The sequence below is a fragment of the Phaeoacremonium minimum genome, assembly GCF_000392275.1.
Source record: "Phaeoacremonium minimum UCRPA7 unplaced genomic scaffold PA7_03_scaffold_182, whole genome shotgun sequence".
NCBI classification, from domain to species: domain Eukaryota; kingdom Fungi; phylum Ascomycota; class Sordariomycetes; order Togniniales; family Togniniaceae; genus Phaeoacremonium; species Phaeoacremonium minimum.
The window spans coordinates 94,703-114,026 of record NW_006921089.1 but is presented as its reverse complement, the minus strand read 5'-3'; the positions used below and the strand labels follow the sequence as shown (position 1 = coordinate 114,026).

General features: G+C 48.7%; 2 protein-coding genes across 2 annotated transcripts; both read left to right on the top strand.

The window, feature by feature from the left end:
- Positions 1-6,375: 6,375 nt before the first annotated feature.
- On the top strand, positions 6,376-7,866 carry UCRPA7_2623 (putative amino acid transporter protein; the record flags this gene model as incomplete). Its single annotated transcript, XM_007915199.1, has 5 exons — positions 6,376-6,863; positions 6,912-6,973; positions 7,042-7,142; positions 7,200-7,618; positions 7,827-7,866. The coding sequence occupies 5 exons, from the start codon at positions 6,376-6,378 to the stop codon at positions 7,864-7,866; spliced, it is 1,110 nt and encodes a 369-aa protein (XP_007913390.1).
- Positions 7,867-11,506: 3,640 nt separating this feature from the next.
- UCRPA7_2622 (putative glycosyl protein) lies at positions 11,507-13,504 on the top strand (the record flags this gene model as incomplete). The annotated part of the gene is made up of 1 exon (XM_007915191.1): positions 11,507-13,504. One exon carries the CDS (start codon positions 11,507-11,509, stop codon positions 13,502-13,504), a length of 1,998 nt encoding a protein of 665 aa, XP_007913382.1.
- Between the last annotated feature and the right edge of the window lie 5,820 nt (positions 13,505-19,324).

The window sequence follows — 19,324 nt, the reverse complement described above, 5'->3', positions numbered from 1 at the left end:
CTCGAAACCCGGATCCACTTCAAATGAGTGGAACGAATAAAATAGCAGTGGACATGTCTTGCCAAGCGTCCTGAAAAGAATACGTTCAGATATATCTCCTTTGAAGAAATTTGGGTAGCCTCAGCCACATTTGGTTGATCAGATTGAGGTGGCTCCTGCTCTAGCATGAACTGCAGCCTGGATTTGGAACGTAGTTAGGTGCTTCTTTCTAACCTCTGTCTCATTATTCGTTGCTTTGTGACTATACTCGTATGTTTTAGCTCAAAAGGTATGCCTTGAGAGACTCTCCCCACTCTTCAGCTCGTTTGTAGTAGTGAATGTGTGGCACGCTCCCCCCTTTGAGACCATCGACAGCCGTTGCAAGTTCCGGGCCCAACCCTTCGTCTTTAATGTCGCTGATCAGATACATATATTGTTTCACGGCTAATATGATGGCTCGTGACTGTGGTAGGCGAAACAGAATCTGTCGTTCACTCCTGAGATAAGTCTATAGAAGTTAGAAAAACACCAAATTTTGAATTACAGTTTTACGGAGACATCCCTTTTCTATATCTAAGTCAATTGCCTGCTGAGAGTTACGGTTTGTTTGATGATGGCCGCCAGGAGTGAACAGTGTGTTATATGGTGTCACCGCCCACTGCAGTACGGACGTTTCATCAGCGCAAAACTTTTAGAAAGCAATGATTCAAGGCGCAATGAGACTCACATTGACTCTTCTAACCACCTTACCGACTTCCAGTCTGTCGAACCAGCGGTCCATACTCTTCTCAAGTTTCTCCTTATATCCCGGAACGGGTGCGTGGATGTCTCGTAACTTCAAATTAAGAATGCCGGGAGCATTGAAGCTATTTGGAAAACACGCGAGGAAAGCTTTCAGCTCATAGCCATCTCCATCCTCTGCCGGTAGAAGAAACATAAAATCTTCTTCTACCATAATTGCAAGGTTTCGAAGTGTTTGCTCTGACGATGATGCGGGCTGTAGAGGGATATAATCCGAGGTGATCATGTTGAATAGCTCGATGTTGCCGGTATCTGGGTTCACCATCTTGGTGAACACTGTAGGAAAGCGTGTTGGTAGAAAAGATGTGACCATCCATGAATAAAGCTCATCGATTGATTGGGCGGCGAGATTAGTATGTCCGATAATCTGGTCCATGTGTTCTTGCATCAATTCTTTTCGCATAGTCATTCTGTCTACATAATATTTATCAATCTCAATCATATCAGATATTGACACATTTTCGACACCTGTGAGTCAGACAATATCAGCTATTTGTGGGCTGCAGAAACTCGTCCAAGTATCATTTCTCACCCATTGTCAAATGGTATTTTGGTTTGAATGGTCGAAACTTGATAGGCTCAGCTGTCTGCCAGTTAAAGTCTATAAGGGATTCGATTGGTTTAAATGACTCCTCTAGAGACTTATGGTCTGACACTCCCTGAATAAGCTCTTTCTCAAGGAAAATCGGTGTCTGTGAGAGTAACTTTAGTTTGAAATTCTTAGATATTACAAATCACCTCACTTTAGAAACGGTTATATTTTGCCACGATGCCTGCCCATGCGTAGCCCAGTAGGTTATCAGATAGCATGACGCCGCAAGTAGTAAGACCACAAATACGATTGCTGCCAGCATCATGGCCTCAGATCAGATAGTGCACCGGTAGGAATAGACTGGCTCAGCTTTGGAGACTCAGGTGAGACTATTTTGACTGTAAAGACCGGATTTGAAGAAAGAGAAGGAATGGACGTTTCGTTCCTCGACGCAAAGTGGGATTAGAGATCAGGCCGGAGTAGCAATGGCCCTTGCATCAGTACTCTTTGGCGTTTAGCATAAATATATTACTTGTATGTGCAGCGCACTCAAGAATTCGGTCGGGCTTTGAATAATGTAATATCTCCTGCGGGCTACGAATATCGAATATTTCTAAGGGGGATCCATATTCATCACCTCCATTGTTTTCCTCTAAGCTTTAAATGCCCCATCCACGACCGGCCTTCTAAGCGCACTAGTAATAAATGCTGCTACTGATATGTTTCATATCTTCCTGTGAACCGGGATACTTGGTTTGGATTGTAGGCAATTGGTAGCGTGATAAGGGTCGATAAAAGTGGAAACCTGAGTACGATATTAATACGGCGAGATAAGGAAAGTGGGTTCGGCATATCGCAAGGAGCAATGGTGCTGCTACATATCTTCTTATCTTGATTCGGCCCTGCTGCTGCACACTCAAAAAGGCAAGTTATCCCAGCTTCCAATCTGCAGTCTTTCCGCAAATCAACCACAAACATCTTCTGACCCCCACAATAGCCATTACCACTCAGATCTCTTGCAGCTGATATGCCACCAATACGCACTTCACGTGCTCGATCTCTACAGGGTTGTGTGACATGCCGTGCTAGGAAAGTTAAGTGTGACGAAACTCGCCCAGGCTGTCACACGTGTCAGAGAGCGAACCTCCGTTGCGAGGGATTCGGAGCTAGCCTTCGATGACTATCCTATGTTCCCAGGTCGGGTAGCTTCGACGAAGAGGCAGTTGACCTGGGAATTGATCACAGTGGTCACGGAAGAAGACCATTATATACCAGTATACGGACTCTTCCCTAGCCGACATCTTGAACGAACTAACTCTTCCTGGAGATAACGAACGACAAGAAATGTCGGAGATCATGACCCTTGTTGCGAATGAGTCCGATCAAACACTCTCGGGGCTCTTGAACGATCTAGATACCGAATCCACACAAAATGCACATGCGCCTCATTTCGAAAAGGGTCCATTTGGCGCATTCCGATTGTCTGATATTCTACCTCCAACACCCACAGAAAGATCAGTCCAGAGCAGGCATTTGAATTCGGATGCTTTGGACAGCGACGTGGACTCATCACAGAGTTGCGTTGTTGAATATCCCTGGACTGGCTTACTACTTCCCTCAACTGTAGAAAATGATGTTGGGACACAAATTGTATAGTCAAATCTTCAGCAGCATATTGTCCCAAGCTAACTTCGTTTCGAAGCATCGAAATGTCAATAACATTTATGAGTCACCGCCAACTCCCATATTTTCGCTTGCAAGTCAGAATATTGTCAACGAACCAATCGCTCCTGAGGACTTTACCCCAGGTTCTTTGCCTTCAAGCGCCGGCTTCTTACTGAGACATTGGCGCAGCAATATGGATAATTGGTTTTCGCCTTTGCGAATCCATAAGCACCCATGGAAGGTTCTTCATCTTCCGATCGCCTTGAACACAATGTCTGAGCTATCAGTGTGGGGCAAGTCTAGTAGTGCCAAAGTAACAGTATTCAGGGCCATGTTATCAGTCAGTGCCTTCACTCTTGACAGAAGCGGGATAGGCACTGCAAAGGATTCTACTTTCTGGTACGAATTGGCCACGAGAAACAAAGATCTGGCCAAGGGTGAGATGAAGCAATGCTTTTCGAAGGAGCTGCGAGGACCCAACAGGGCAAAATACAAAGAAATCCTCGTGGCTCTGCTTTCTTTAGTCTCGATCTCCGTAAGATGTCATCCTGGGATGAAACGATCAATAATTCTCACGACTTGAACAGGTCTCCAGCGGCCAGCATGCTGAAGCTAGAAGCTATCTGCTTGATGCAGAACGTTTGATTGCTCTACGTGGGCTCCCGAAGCCAAACAAGAGTCGCAAAGTCAAGATACTTCATCACATTTTTCTGTTCCTTCGAATTATTGAAGAGAGCACATATATATATTCTCGACACGAATTGGATTTGCCATGGATTCAAAGCCAAAGTCCTGATCGCTACCTCTTTCCATCCCTGCACACCAGTAGCTGGATGTCTAACCAAGACCTCGATCAAATATGCGGAGCGAACTTCGAGACCGAATTGATTTCTCAATCCAGAAGTGAGCCATCGCTCATGATGGCCATATATGGCATCCCGCTCTCCCTTTTCTCCCTCATATCCAGAACCACCAGCTTAGCTAATGAGCTCGAGGCTGGAGGAATGCCTGCCCCAGCAAGTAATTTGACAGCGCGAATCAAACGGTTGGAAAACGATGTTTGCAGCTGGAATATGCAAGAAGCAATCACTGCAGAAACCAGTCTTCAGCATGACGATAACGTCTTGTCGCCCTCTTTGAATGGTGAGATGTTAAAGCTTGTTGTCCTTGCTATTCATAATTCATTAATACTTTACTTCTACCGACGCATTCACAACGTCAATCCAATGATCTTACAGCCATATGTTGATAGGGTTATTGAAAATCTTGAAAAGATGGAGAGACACAAGCTGGAGTCAAGCATCCTTAACACAAGCATCATATGGCCCGGTTTTATGGCCGCGGTTGAAGCTCGTGGAAGTCTTAGGCGCCACGCAGCGCTTGATTGGCTGAAGAAAACTGCAAAAGCAAGTGGTTGGCGCAGCTTTGATACCGCAAGTCGTGTAACAGAGGAACTTTGGAGAGTGCAACGTGAGGAGAATCCAGATGCTACGTGGGTGGATGTCCTTCGGGGCAAAGGGACCATCCTAGTCTTGACATGATGAAATTGTTCGCGTACACAAATTTACGTATATTAGAAATTTCAAATTGAAAACAGTAGCAATCCGCACCCTCTGTTTGTTCGCATTAACTATAAAATACTAATTTTCTAAAACCCCAGTGAAGGCAGGATCTGGATCAATCCAATACGGTCGCTCAACTCCTTCCATGAACTCGACTGGCGACATAAAGTCCACAAACCCAATGTTGGGACTGGACAGATGGAAGCCCATCTTGCGCTGAACTTCAGGGGACCAAGATAAGACCTCTTCCTTGCTATGAATCAGGTACTGATTTTCTTCTCCGCGCATGATTCCTTGTGTGAAGAAAAGGCCGTGCATAGGGCGCATTTGGTCTTCCGTTGTGTTCTCGCCGCCGGCATGATAGGTTCCCCCTAGCATTACGTACGCCTCGCCCTTCTTCATTGTTGCATACGCTAGGTCCTCAGCCTTAGGCCAACGCTCCATACCCCAGAGGTGAGAGCCAGGAAGGACCTACGAGATTTAGTTCGTATACTTGTCTAATACTGGTGTTAACTTACCTGTGTGGCGCCATTTTCAACAGTGGTACTCACACCTGGAATGAGGAACGCCATTCCCACATCACTACCTACTCTATAGCCAGTCTTAGTCTGGTCTACATGATCGACGTGGAAGTTCTTGTCATCTCTGTGTAGTCGCTGAGCCTTACTACCAGGCCTGGTCTCGATTGTCAGGGATATGTTAATGATTGGGTGGGTAGTATATGTGTGCTTTTCCGCTCCGTAGTAGTTACTGGTGGTCTTGGCCAAAAAGAATTCAGTCAAAGCGGTAATAGCAGGGTGAACAAGCCAATGCTCTCGAACAGTTTTGCTGCGAGAAACGAGACGCGCACATCGCCTGGTCTCAGGAGGGAATAGTGAACCCTTCCAAGGTTTATCTGAGTCTAGATAAGGCCGTGTCTCTGCATTGACTTGGTCAACAAGGTCGGGTGTGGTGAAGTTCTGTATGATTGCAGCCCCGTCTTCAATGATCGCCTTCTTTAGGCCTTCAATGTCAGAGGCATCAATCCTCTGCAAGATAGGGGCAGTTGAAGACGGCATCGTCACAAAACTTAATGCCTCTTTAAAATAGAAGAAAAAATATTTATGTAGCCGACTGTGTAGACTCTACTGTGAAACCCCAGGGAATGTGAAGACAAAAGAAGGCTTTGAAGACAACAATGGCGAGCTCTAGGCTCGATACCAGCCAACCTAGGGCCGTTTTATGCCTGAACTAATTGATCTTCGATGACTCTGATGAAGGTTACCATCGGCCAACGGATCGATATGTTTATCAAGACTACCTACTCAGCCGGACCCAACCCCGCTTCACATTAAGGGCGGGTCCGGTCCGGGATGTACTGACTTGAGGCCGGGCGATAAGGGTGGAGAGTCTCGGCGTAGCTTGCCAGATTCGATTTCAACAAGCAAGTGATAGCTATCTTCCCTTTTCAGGGCTTTTTTGCCATTTTTGGCTGACACACTGGAAAGGGAACTGCTGTACTTTTTTGATACCTTGATCGACGCTGTTTCAGGATGAGTATCTGGGATTTGACAGACTGTTGGATCTCATTCATGTCCTTGATAATTACGTCGTCTTATCTTGACCCTGAAATGCTGATAAGGCCGGCCGGCTAGTCGAACGGCAATGCTCCGCTGTGCAAGTTAGGCATGCCTACCTCAAAAGTGGGATATACACAAGCAAACCAATCGATTAGGAGACGATTGTCAACTTATTGATATAGGTTTCAGATGACCCTGCTCTGTCGACCTTGCGGTCTTGTGCTTTACCCACGGTGTCCTCATTTCTGGAATTTTAGTCACTATGGAACCCACAGTAATGCATGATAACGACAAGCCGGCTTACAAGCTCGATCAGACGCCGACCACCAACGTGGGCAGCGACTATGATGTTGGCACTATTGAGAAGTTCTACCATCTCGAACGAAAGTTATCATGGCGCCAAATGCAGCTGATGATCATAGGTGGCTCAATTGGAACGGCTCTATTCGTCACAATTGGCGCCGGCTTGATGTCTGCTGGTCCAGGTAGCTTGTTGATAGGTTTCATTCTCTACGCTCTTTTCCTCGGTGCGTGCAACAACTCGATGGCTGAGATGTCGACCTATATGCCCGTTAGCGGTGGTTGGATTCGAATGGCCAGCCACTGGGTTGATGATGCTCTCGGCTTTGCTCTCGGGTGGAACTTCTTCCTTTATGAGGCCACACTTATCCCCTACGAAATCAGTGCATTCAATCTTGTTATCAGCTTCTGGAGTGATAATGTGCCTGCCGCAGCAATATGCATTGGCTGTATTGTCGTATATGGGTAAGCAGCAAGTATTGTCTCAAATGACATCTTCCTGACTGCTCTTAGTTTCATCAACATCTTTGCTGTTCACAGATATGGCGAGAGCGAGTTTTGGCTTGCCATTGGAAGTACGTTTTACGAAGGAAAACCCTGTATCTTTGCGAACTCATGCTAATGTTTAATCACTCTTACATAGAGCTAATCTTAATTTTCCTGGTATTTGGCTTTACCATCGTCACCATGGCCGGAGGAAACCCACAGCACGATGCCTATGGTTTCCGATATTGGAAGACTCCGGTATGCAAATATAAATCCACTCACAACTATCACAAACCAATATGCTGACGTAATAAGGGCGCTTTTGCGGAATACCTAGCCACAGGCACTCTCGGAAGATTTGAAGGTTTTCTCTCAGGCCTCTGGAGAGCCTGCTTCGTCATTGTCGGACCTGAATACGTGGCAATGCTCGCTGCAGAGGCCAAGTCTCCACGTAAAACACTGAAGAAGGCATACACGACCATTTACTGGAGATTCGGTCTCTTCTTCATCGGAGGTGCTCTCGCGGTCGGTATCGTCGTCCCCTACAATGACCCAACCCTTGTAGCGATCAACTCTGGCGAGACCGGCGGCTCTGGCACTGGAGCCGCTAGCCCCTATGTGATTGCCATGCAGAATATGGGCATCGAGGTGCTACCGCACATCACCAATGCATTGCTTCTGACTAGCATATTTTCAGCCGGCAATTCCTATGTTTACTGTGCTTCCAGAACATTGTATGCTTTGGCTCTTGATGGCCATGCTCCTAAGTTTTTGCGAAAGTGCCTCAAATCTGGAGTTCCGATCTACTGCTTCGCAATAACCATGGTCTTCCCTTTCTTATCATTGTTGATTTTGGGAAGCAACTCCTCGCAGGTTGTTCTGTGGTAAGTTTCATTGGAAGATGTAATTCTCAGCTCAGCATGTGCTGACTTTCGTCTTTAGGCTCGCCAACTTGACCACAGCCGGACAGCTTATCAAGTAATAATCCCCAATTTCAAATGCTAGTACGCAGCTAATTATTCATTCACAGCTTTATCGGCATGTCTATCGTTTATCTCTTCTTTTATCGAGCGATGAAAGCTCAAGGTTTCGATCGCGACAGGCTACCATACAAAGGCTGGTTTCAGCCATACGGGGCATGGCTTGGGCTGGTCAGCATGACTTTGATCGTTTGCTGTTATGGTTACGCAGTTTTCCTTCCTGGAAATTTCGACGTCGGAACATTTTTCATCTATTATCTGATGATTTTTGTCTTGATCTTGACCTATTCCGGTTGGAAGATCCTAAAGCGCACCAAGATCATTCCGGCTTCTGAGGTTGACCTCATCTGGGAAGCTCTCAAAATTGATGAATACGAGGCTACACTGGAGGACGATGATGGACGAAATATTTGGCAGATTGCTAGAAGTAAGCTTCGATCAATGAAAACCAATCATGCTGCTTAAGGCGACGGACGGAACTAATGAACGGCTTCATGTACGGTGACTTGATTTTGACTATATAAAATCAATTCATAATCTGGGCAAGCAGTTTACAGCCCCGGTTCGAGCTGAAAGCTATAGATCTTGGCTCATCAAGGATACGAGTGCTTCGAGATCTTTGAAGACCGTTATACGTGAAGTCATTCGAGGTGAAATACCCATCTAGAATAAGGTCTATGTGTGGGCTCCAGTAATTTCAAGAACCCCTTTGTCTAGGTCATACTTTGTGGTCTAACTTGTGGCCTTATCTTCTTCGCTTTCGGATGCATATGTGCTTTCCTTGCTCGTCATACCACTCTGAGTCGACATATTCATGACCCCTTCAAGCTCTGGACATCCGAACTTCGAAGGGCTTGTCAAAAAGACTACGCGCCTTCAACTATACACTGTATACCACACGAGTTTGCCATTCATCTATTCCTTCAGATGACCCTGGATTTTCTTGAACAACACTTGCAAATTAGTGTCTAGGTCTGCCCCTTGACGTAGAAACATTTGGACTATCTCAGCACACTGATTGGATAGGGGCGTGTTGTTGGACTCCCCATTTCGCCCATAACATACTCGCCATGATGAAACTGAATCCAGAAATCTTTCATGACTTCCGAATGCACTTGATCAATTTTATAGTTTCCAGCTTCCTGGAACTTTAAATCGACTTGGCCTGAGGAGCTAGATTCGCCGTGGTAGTTGCGAAATTCCTTGTCAAACTTTTCCAAAGCGTCATGGCAAATTTTATTCTGATCGGACATCTCTTTGCGTTTTTGCTTTCGACCGTGTTGAACATTTAACTCGTCGCCAGTCTTGAGACCATAGGATGTTATCATCGCATCTTTGTTACTAGCTGTGCTAATTTCTTGACGAAGCTGTGGAGTCTGCGCTTTCGATTCAAACCGGGCATTACCATCGCTATCTGTAGGGTTGCCTGCCGGAAATACTGTCTCATGCCGCCCAAAGAAGTCTCGCCTGGCTAGTCTTTGCAGGAACAACGCCCAAACAGTCGAGTTATTCTGTACCTGATTCGGTGTCGCTCTATGTTTGAGGAATGTGAAGATTATCGGGGGGGATGGCCACCTCTCTCTCAGCAGAGCCTTAGTGGGTCTCAGTGCCATATCCAGGAAACAAGGAGCTGTCCATCTTGCCAGGCTTGGTTCATCTCGCACTGCATAACTCACGTTTTGCTCTAGTCCTTCTTGAACCAGATAACTCAATACAGCACGTGATCGGAGCGTTGTCGAACTCCAGGTCTGACGGAGGAATTCCATTGTATTCTCAGCATCTTTGAGTATTCTATGTGCCTCGCGTCTCCTGTAAAGGTTGTTTTGCATCCCTCTTGCTCGATAAACTATCTCACGAATGTAGCCATCAGAATTATGATGAACAGAAGCTCTAGTATAGGGATGGCATTTGAGCATCGTCAAATGGGCCATAGACGAAGAAAGTTGGATATCGAAGGCAGGTTCGAGATGTTTTCGAAATAAGTTTCTGACGTCACAAGATGCCTCCAAATAATCTTTCACAGTTCTGTGAAGATAAGTTACGTAGTAACTGGAAAACGGCGTCGATTCCACATCTGATCCTTCTTGCTGACAAACCACTTCTAGCAAGCCTTTGCTCCTTGCATCTAGTTGCTTTCGCATTTGAACAACTCTTTGAGATATTTGACTGGATTTCAAATTTCGAAAATTGCTTTTGAAAGCAAATTCCGGATCCTCGTCGATGTCGTCAAGAAACGAATATAACATAAGCGGAAGAGTGCTATCAGAGGAGAGAGCAGTCTGAAACGCTCTTGCAGTATGACGTCTATAGAATGGAGGTATAGAATGGAGGATTTTGCAGAAAAATGTCTCGATATCCTTCGGAAATTCGGCAAGACGCCGACGCATGTCGATGATCCGATCTTCATATCTAAGGCCCTCTAGAAGCGAACGTACAGCAAAAAATACCCACAGAAACACTCCCTGGGACTTCCCGACAACTTCTTCCACAATTTGTGAATAGTTATGATCGTGCTCTCTCATGTTGCTGAAGTTGTCATTACTGCTGAGCGTGTCCAAGACGTAACATCGGATGTCACCTGTCGTAAGGTCTTCTAGCTTCAAGAGATGGTCAGGGCCTTTACCATACCTATCTAGAAATTCGGTATGCGGACAGCTGGACACACATATTTTAAGATGTGGGTTTTTGCTAAATCTCTCAAGGTTCTGTATCAAGCCTCTACTACATCCGTCAAAGTCATCAAGGCCATCGATGAAGAAGCAGAAAGAGGTTGGGATGTCCAGATCCATCACAATACCCATCGTATCGATAAGACGATCTTCATGCCAAGATGATTCGGTCAAGGGCATGCCATGTCCAGTGATACTTATATTGTCAGTTCTCTTTGGGCATGTTCGAAAAATCTCGAAGAGTATTGTCCGCAAAAGTCCCCCAAGAGACTTCTGGAGCCGAGTTCCACTATTCCAGAAGAAATACTTTGCTGTAACCAATGACCGGTTTCCTGCCCAGGCACGTAGATGATCGTACGTCTTGGTGTTGTCTCATAGAAACTTCATGAGGGTTGATTTGCCGGATCCTGCTTTCCCTTGAATCCAAAATGTTCCTTCTGTGTGCGTAACCAGGAGCGAAAAGGAAGTGACACTAATGCTTCGGGATGTGTCTCATCAAATATCCACTCAAAAGTTTTAACGTGTGCTCGAATGTCGATTCCCCACCGCAAATTCGTGTATGACATTATAGGTATAGGATAGCTGATTGTTTTTAGGTCTGGAGGAGAGACCTTGGGGGACATCTACGGGTGGCTCTTCACGGTAATATTCGCCTGTCATTGGACATCAAATGCGCGGAGCGGAGCTTACCTGCGACCGATCACGCCGCACTTCCCCTCACCGTCCACTGTAAGACACGCCACGGGGCACCCTAAGAAGCCCCTAAACTCTGTAGACGTGCCCGAATCAGAAATCTTTACCACGACGATTGGAGCGGTTACCTTGATGGCCCATCGAATTTCGTAGCGATGATCCACCGAGATTGACAAATGCTCTTCGCATCGTATAAAGATGGAGGAGCTCCTTCTCTCCATAGGGCGACTTCCCCTTCAACTACAACTCTCTGTGCCATTTTGTCGTGAGAATCGAGACAATGTTTGGACAGAAGGACGACCGTCTCATCTACACTTATGACGGGGAGCGCTTATGGCTCGAGCCATGGGGGCCCAATGCGCTCCGTGTCCGCGCTACGAAATCGCACGAGATGCCTTCTGAGGATTGGGCCCTAGACGAGCCCGTTGCTGCTGCCCCAGCCATGATCGAGATAGGCGACGAGACTGCCACCATCACCAACGGGAACGTGAAAGCTATAGTCTCTCGGCGGGGCAAGGTGACGATGCACCACACAGTGACTGGAGCTTTGCTGCTCGAGGAGTATGCACGGACTCGAGTCGATGTGCGGGACCCGAAGGCATCAGCACTTGAAGTGGAGGCTCGCGAATTTCGCCCAATTGTCGGTGGTGACTACGCGTTGACATTGCGTCTGGAAAGCGTTTCGAAGAAGGAGAAGCTATTTGGCATGGGCCAGTACCAGCAGGCATACCTGGACCTAAAGGGTACAGACCTAGAACTCGCTCAGCGGAACAGTCAAGCGAGTGTACCATTCATGCTGAGCAGTCTTGGGTACGGTTTTCTGTGGAACAATCCCAGTGTTGGCCGAGCTGTGCTGGGCAACAATATTATGAGCTTCACTGCGAGTAGTACCCGAAAATTAGACTACTGGATAGTCGTGGAGGATACCCCAAAAGCCATATGTGAGCGGTATGCTGACGCGACGGGCAAACCTCCTATGATGCCTGAGTATGGTCTGGGATTCTGGCAAAGTAAGCTCCGGTACCAGACTCAAGAAGAGACCTTGGAGGTAGCGCGAGGCTACAAGAAGAGGAACTTGCCCTTGGACGTGCTTGTTATCGACTTTTTTCACTGGAGGGCACAGGGCGAGTGGAGCTTCGACAAGGACTACTGGCCAGATCCTGCAGCAATGTGTAGGGAGTTGAGGGAACTAGGCATTGAACCTATGGTATCGATCTGGCCAACGGTAGAAGAAGATTCGGAGAACTGGAGCGAGATGGTGGAGAAGGGCCTGCTGATTCGAAATGAAAGGGGATTTAGAGCTGTCATGGACTTCCAAGGCAATACAGTGCACTTCGATGCGACAAATCCGGAGGCAAGGCAATACGTCTGGGAGAAGGCGAAGAAGAATTATGGTCAATATGGTATTCGACTGTTTTGGCTAGACGAGGCGGAACCTGAGTACAAGACTTATGATTTTGACAACTGGAGATACCACCTCGGTCCAAGTTTGGCGATCGGAAACATCTATCCTCGAAATTATTCGCAAGCGTTCTACGAGGGTGCCAAAGCTGCCGGCCCAATCCAAGGCAGAGCTCCAAACGAGGTCAATCTAGTACGGTGTGCCTGGGCTGGTTCTCAGAAGTTTGGTGCTCTACTCTGGAGTGGTGACATTGCCTCCTCATGGGGCAGTCTTCGTAATCAGCTAGCTGCTGGTCTGAATGTGGGCGTAGCAGGCATCTCGCACTGGACAACTGATATTGGTGGATTTCACGGCGGCGACCCCAATGACGAAGCTTTCAGGGAATTGCTCGTCCGATGGTTCCAGTGGGGGGCTTTCTTGCCAGTATTCCGCCTTCACGGAGATCGCTATCCCAATAAGCCTGCCCTCGGAAAGACTGGCGCTGGGAGATGTCCATCAGGAGCAGATAATGAGGTATGGTCTTACGGCGAAAAGGTGGAAAAGATCCTGACCAAGTATCTCCACTTGCGTGAGACTCTACGTGATTACGTCCGAGTATTGATGAAGGAGGCATCGGCGAAGGGAACACCTGTAATTCGTACGTTGTTCCTAGAATTTCCAGAGGATAAGGAAGCCTGGGAGATTGAGGACGAGTACATGTTCGGGGCCAAGTATCTGGTAGCCCCGATATTGTACCCTGGGCTGACCAAGAGGACGGTGTACTTTCCGGTAGGTGCGAGATGGAAAGCTATGGAAACAGACAATATCTACGAGGGCGGCATCTCAGCGGACGTTGATGCTCCACTGGAGACGATACCAGTCTTTGTGCGCCAGTGACCCAATTTGGCCTAGAACATCAAAGGGGATCAAGCATTGAGGCGTCTTGTTAAGAGAGTAAAATTTGATCATAGAGGCTAATTGGCATGATACAGTCTCACCTAAAGAGGCTATGCATGTATATATCGCACCTAGCTGTGCTCGAAGTTCTGAATTTGATTCTCGTCCACCGTGTGTCTGGATCAATTTGGTTATCTGCCGTGACTCTCAACATCTTGAGGCTATCAGTCCGAACCGCATTGTCCTCTCAAGTCATTTCCTTCCCATCATCCAAGCCAGGAGGAAGTAGACCTCAAGCGTTACTGTAGAAGATTGCTCATCTGGAAGCCGGATCCTTCCCCCAATCCGAAAGGCCATCAAAAACTTGGAATGACACCCTGTGTGATATGCTCGGTTGTTTCTGGATTTTAGGAGTGATTCCACGAGCAACCTTTTCTTTAGAGCCTTCACCGGTACGGTCAATGCTAGATACCATAACTTGGTGCGTCTACAGCTGCTTGAACATGACATGATGCCGCTAATGGGCGACTTCAAGGCAAGACGTGGCGCGAGACATAGCTGCTAAAGATGTGTTTTATAATGTATTCAGGTTTTTTTCCCACAGTGCTCAACTCTCTGGTCGAGGTCGTGGAGCAATCGGTGAGCTTATGTCGTAGGATATCTCAAGGCCAGCATTCGTCTGGCCAGTTGCAACATTGTTAGGACCGTAGTACCCATGTATCATCTCCGATCCTTCATTGACGACACCAAGTGACTGTGGTGGCACGGTACTATCGCTTCTGCCTCTCGAGTGCCCATCGCTGCGCCGCCTTTGGTGCGCCAATGGTGGTCTGGGGAGATTCGGGCTCATATAGGAGCTGGTACCTCGTGGGCTGGCAACACTACTGGATCGTCTACGCTCTTCATTTTCGGTGTCTGATCCAGCGAGTTCTGGTACAAAGCCGCCGTCATTGCTGAGCTCCGCAGGCATGAGCGGGCTGCCGACATGTGAACCACCAGCCTCACCGCCACTGCCCGCAGACAGGTCGCTGGCGTTGCTCCAATGTCGCCCGTGATTCTGGTATTGGTATTGACTTTGTGAGTCCATACTCGAGCGGACCCCAACGCTGTTAGCGTGGCGTCCAGGGAAGTTGCTCGGCCGAGGAATATCAAAATAGCTGCCTTGATGCGAGTCTACACTCTGTCGGCCACCGCTAGGAGGGAACGGCGTAGCCTGGCTCGAGAGCTCCGACCCACTCCTTGACCGCCCGTAACTGACAGATGCTGGTGTACCGGAAGTTCCGGTCATCATCAAGGGATCGTAGTCCATGGCATCGACTTCGGAGGTTGTAGGGCGAACTCGCACCTGTGTCACGCTAACTTGAGTCGAGGGCTTCTTATCGGTTCCGGTCACATCGCCACTGGACGAGGCCTTTGCCGATTGAACGACTCTTGCTGTGTGATTGAGGCGTTTTATAATGATAAAGGTAGCTAGGATGACGATGACAAGCAATACAAGAGCGCCACCAATAATGCCGCCTAGCTGTGCTTTTGTAAGGCCGCCGCCTGAGGAGGGAGCGGCAGATGCTTGTGCTTTCGGCTCTGTAGTGGGAATGAGTTTCGGGAAGGCGGCAGAGGTGTCAGATGTTGGGAGTCCGGCTGGTTGAGTAGGAGTTGAGACCGTGGTGGTCGTTACTGTTGCCTCAGAACCGCTTCTCGTGGTTGTGTAGGTCAAGACCCAAGTCAATGGGCTAGTCGCCCAACATGCATTGAGAGCACATCCATAACCTGTCTGGCAACAACCGTAATTATAGGATGCTGGGCAGAGATAGTAGCCTACAGGGCAAGTCTGAGAGTACGTCACGCCTGCTGGAGCAGAACAATCATTGAGGCCACAGACATATCCTAATGTTTGTTAGTAAATCAGCCAAAAAGAAGAGCAGCCGAGTCAAAACGGACCTTCAGGACAGCAACCTCCACCAACATCAATCCCACAATTGAAATATCCCTTTCTCCCGCACGCTGTAGACGTTCCCGCAGTTGTCGCGTAGCATGAGTCCGTTGCGCAGCCGTAACGATCTGGACAGCAACCGCCGCTCAGTGAAGATGGGCAGAGCGAGTAACTCGCTGGACAGAGACTTGCATCGCCTCGCTTCTCTTTGGCCAAATATTGTGTGACCACATGGACTTTATCTACCCTGTGAATTGTGTCCCGTTTCCCATAGTATGTTGCAGCTGCTTCTCTTGGGAGGATAGCCGAGAGCAGCATAACAGCACACGACCAACATGACCAAATACTGCGCATCCTGACTGTCTTGATCTCTCGGTCATTTATTTTTCGCTGCAAGAGGTTCGATTTGAGCGAGATCCGGATGGATCACCACATTCGGATAGACATTTGCTTTGGCAGTTCGATGTCGCTTGGAGCTAAGGGTCTGGACGTAGTTGCGCTTCGGCGGGGAAGAACAGCACGAGCGAGTCTGGTCGCCAAAGCTCAACAACGATGCAAAATAAAAAGAGAGAAGAAGGTTACCGAGCAGATTCAATACGACGCGATGATGACAACCTCACGCAAAGAAAGATAGACGCTTATTTTGGGTGAGCAGTGCGCAGCAGCAGAGGGTGGCTGAGTGCGCTGCCACGCCGCACACAGCAGGTCGGCCGGCGACGGGATCTCACGACAGCCCCCAAATGGGCCACTCAGAGACGACACACAGGCTTAAAGATAGAATAGATGGGACCGCGTTCCAGAAAAGCTTGCTTGCCGATTAAGCGCGTGTTGTCTTAAGGAACAGATGCAGCGCGATATTGAGGTGACGTTGTCGCGGATCACTGCAAGAGAGTATTGACCAGGGAGATGATGCAGTGAGCCTTGCGGGAGAGCGACGAGGGCTTCCAGACTTCTGGGAAGAGATCGCCGGCGGCATTGCCCTTTGCGCAGAGTCAATGCTGCACTGGGACAGACCTGAAAGCCTCTTCTGATCGTGGGGACTGTCCGATAGCAGCAGCAAGCAACAAGTAGCAGCAGCCTGATGCGGGATGCATGACCAATAGAGGCGCCCTCGGCGAAATGTGCTGGTCGACTGGACCAACCCTCCACTCGGAGGCCATCGTGGGCAGGTGGTGCGGCAGCGCCGTGCAGTGGGATTACGCAGCCGGCTCCCAATGAGCATACGCCCAAGACAAGTCAGCCGCGGCGGTGCTGCCATTGGCCGGGGTAGCATAAGGAAGCAGCCATGTCGCAGTGGTGAAGGTGTGTCTGCGGCGCCAGAGCCCACTCGTGGCTGACGGAGCTGCAGACTAGGCAGGCTCTCACGAAGAGGAGGGGAAGCAGAAGGAGCAAGCTGATGATAGGAAGCAGTGATGATGGCGGTTGCCGTAAAAGAACGCTTATGGCCGTGCAACACACTTTATCATCAGTGTGGTTGTAGGAGGTCGTCCTTGTGAACACCCCCGTTTTTCCCGTTAGAGTACTGGCCGCGGGACGGATATGACCGGAGAGCTGTCCCTTTGAAATTGGCACTCGGTCTATTTGTGAGGAGAATTGTGCCTAGCTGGGGAAATAGAGGTCAGAGCGCTATCGAAGGACCTCACGTAACTAACACTTCGGAATAAACAGTAAGTGGTTTTTCATTGCGTTGGTTAGAGGCTCTACGCTGCCATCGAGACTCGTATGCGTATCTCGATGACAACTGCTACAGATGGGCGACATATTCTGGATCGAAATCACCATTAGTTTATTACCATTCCTCACTTGAACCCGCACTATCTCAAAGACCTGGGTTACAGGATACTGGCACTTGATCAGCTTTCGGGGCTCTCGGGGCCTGACGCCACTATGCTTGGGCAGGAGGACTGTCCTCATAGTCGCAAGCTACGCCTGGTTGGTGCGATCGTACATTTAGGCTAAATTATCAATCCGCCAACCTCGACTCGCTGCAGGGAAGCCCTGTCTTTGCGTTGGAAATCAGCCAACCACATGACGAGAAAGGATCCTAAAAGAGACATTTCCAGAAGCCTTCGAAAGCACGAACGGCGATCCTCGCGTGGGAAATACAGCCCCGTGGTCTGCTCTAATCCACGTCGTCGAGTTGCCCCTGAGCAGCGTTGAAGAAGATGCTTCCTTTTGTCTATTGATATAATTTCGACAGCTTCAGGGTCCAAACCTATTTATGAAGCATTAGCAGAAAGGATTCCATAGCAACTTGCACACCAATTACAGCAATTCCTTTATGGAGTCCTTACATGTCTAGTGCGCAAATATATGTGCGACCCAGGGAAGACCTGCACCAACACGCAGAGACTAGATTTACAATTCTTCAACTTGCCTTGGCTCCAGGATTTCTATCTTCATGTAAAAATGTAGATTATTCAAGGAATCTGTGATCTCATGTGCTTGATATCCAAGCTAGATGGGTACTTGCACATGCGTATACAACGGAGGTGAATTCTTCCGTGTGCCTTCGATCGGAGTATTACCCCCATTTGGCTTGTGAAGCGGTCATCATTGCTGCTCACTCTCACGATCTTCTTTAGCATAGCACAACGGTGCCATCAATCCAACTTAGACTACATGCACAATCAGCTGCCGCTAAGTGAAGACTTAGAATAGAGGAGGCGTCCTACTGGTACTACATACCAAAGCCACGGCTAATGCTAGTTGCTTGGGCCATGGTGCGCCGCTACCTACCAGTTGGCGCTTCGACATGATGGATTCCCGGCATTTGGACCATGATCTTATTCACGATGCTCATGATCAAAATTTTGGCGATGTGCCCTGAGATGTGTAGATGCCAAGCCTTGCCCTGCAGGTACGGACAGGCGAGTGAGAGAAGCTACCGTAAACGAGAGTGATATAGCGGTCCGGGGACGGAAGCCTGTGACGATTGCGGTACGGGAGGCCGTCTCGCTTCAGCCATAATGCATGGCTGAACGGACGAAGTCCCTCAATATTGATCATGACGGTGGCCCGGGACTTACTCCGAGAGTCTGGCTGGTGTGTCAATCTTGGGCCATCGCCTTCTTGACGGATTCTGGGGTCCCCAGTACCTAGTCCTGTGTGTCATCTTGGGGTCATGGCTGCCCACCCTGACTTGCCTGGGGAGGCCCGGAAGTCCATCTCATTGGCAAGGGAAGGTTGGCAAATGCAGATGATTGCTGCGCATCCAACGGGCAGGCGGCAGCAGATCTCTCTAGTTCATGACAATGACGGTCATGTACATAGAGATGCCTGTAGTGATTGTCCGTGAGTAAAAGCACATACTGTCTTTGGCGCCCGGCCAGTGCGGGCTCAGCATCACAGAGCAAGCTGGGCCCCTGGCCGTCCGCCAAGTTGCGTTCCCTGACCCCGCAACTTCTCCACTTGAGGAGAAGCGTGGCGCTGGGCTTTGCCGGGATGGGGCATCATCACTGAGGACCGGTGTGTGTCCCTGGGTTCGCGCGAGTGAGTGCGTGTGTGTGTGGGCAGAAATTACTCGTATACACTTGCTCTGAGGAGAAAGTCCAGACCGAACAAGCGGCCGTCTTGGCTTGAGCGAACGATTAGGACTTCCCTCCCTGTCCTTCTAAAGCAGGAGAGAGGAGAGGCTCGCCTGGCACATGATGGAGAGAGTCCTGAAAAGACCCCAAGGTCTCTCGTCATTCATTCACTCAAGTCGCCTCCGCACTTCACTTTTCAAGAACTCACGATCCCCCCGCCGCCCAGTACTTGTGACCCTCGGCCGACCTCGACTCTCCACTCTTCACTCTTCACATATCTTGCTCACTATACGATTTCTTCTCGACATAGTCGCCCAAAACTTGACAAGAAAATACAAACTGCGCCTGCTTGCGACGACCCCG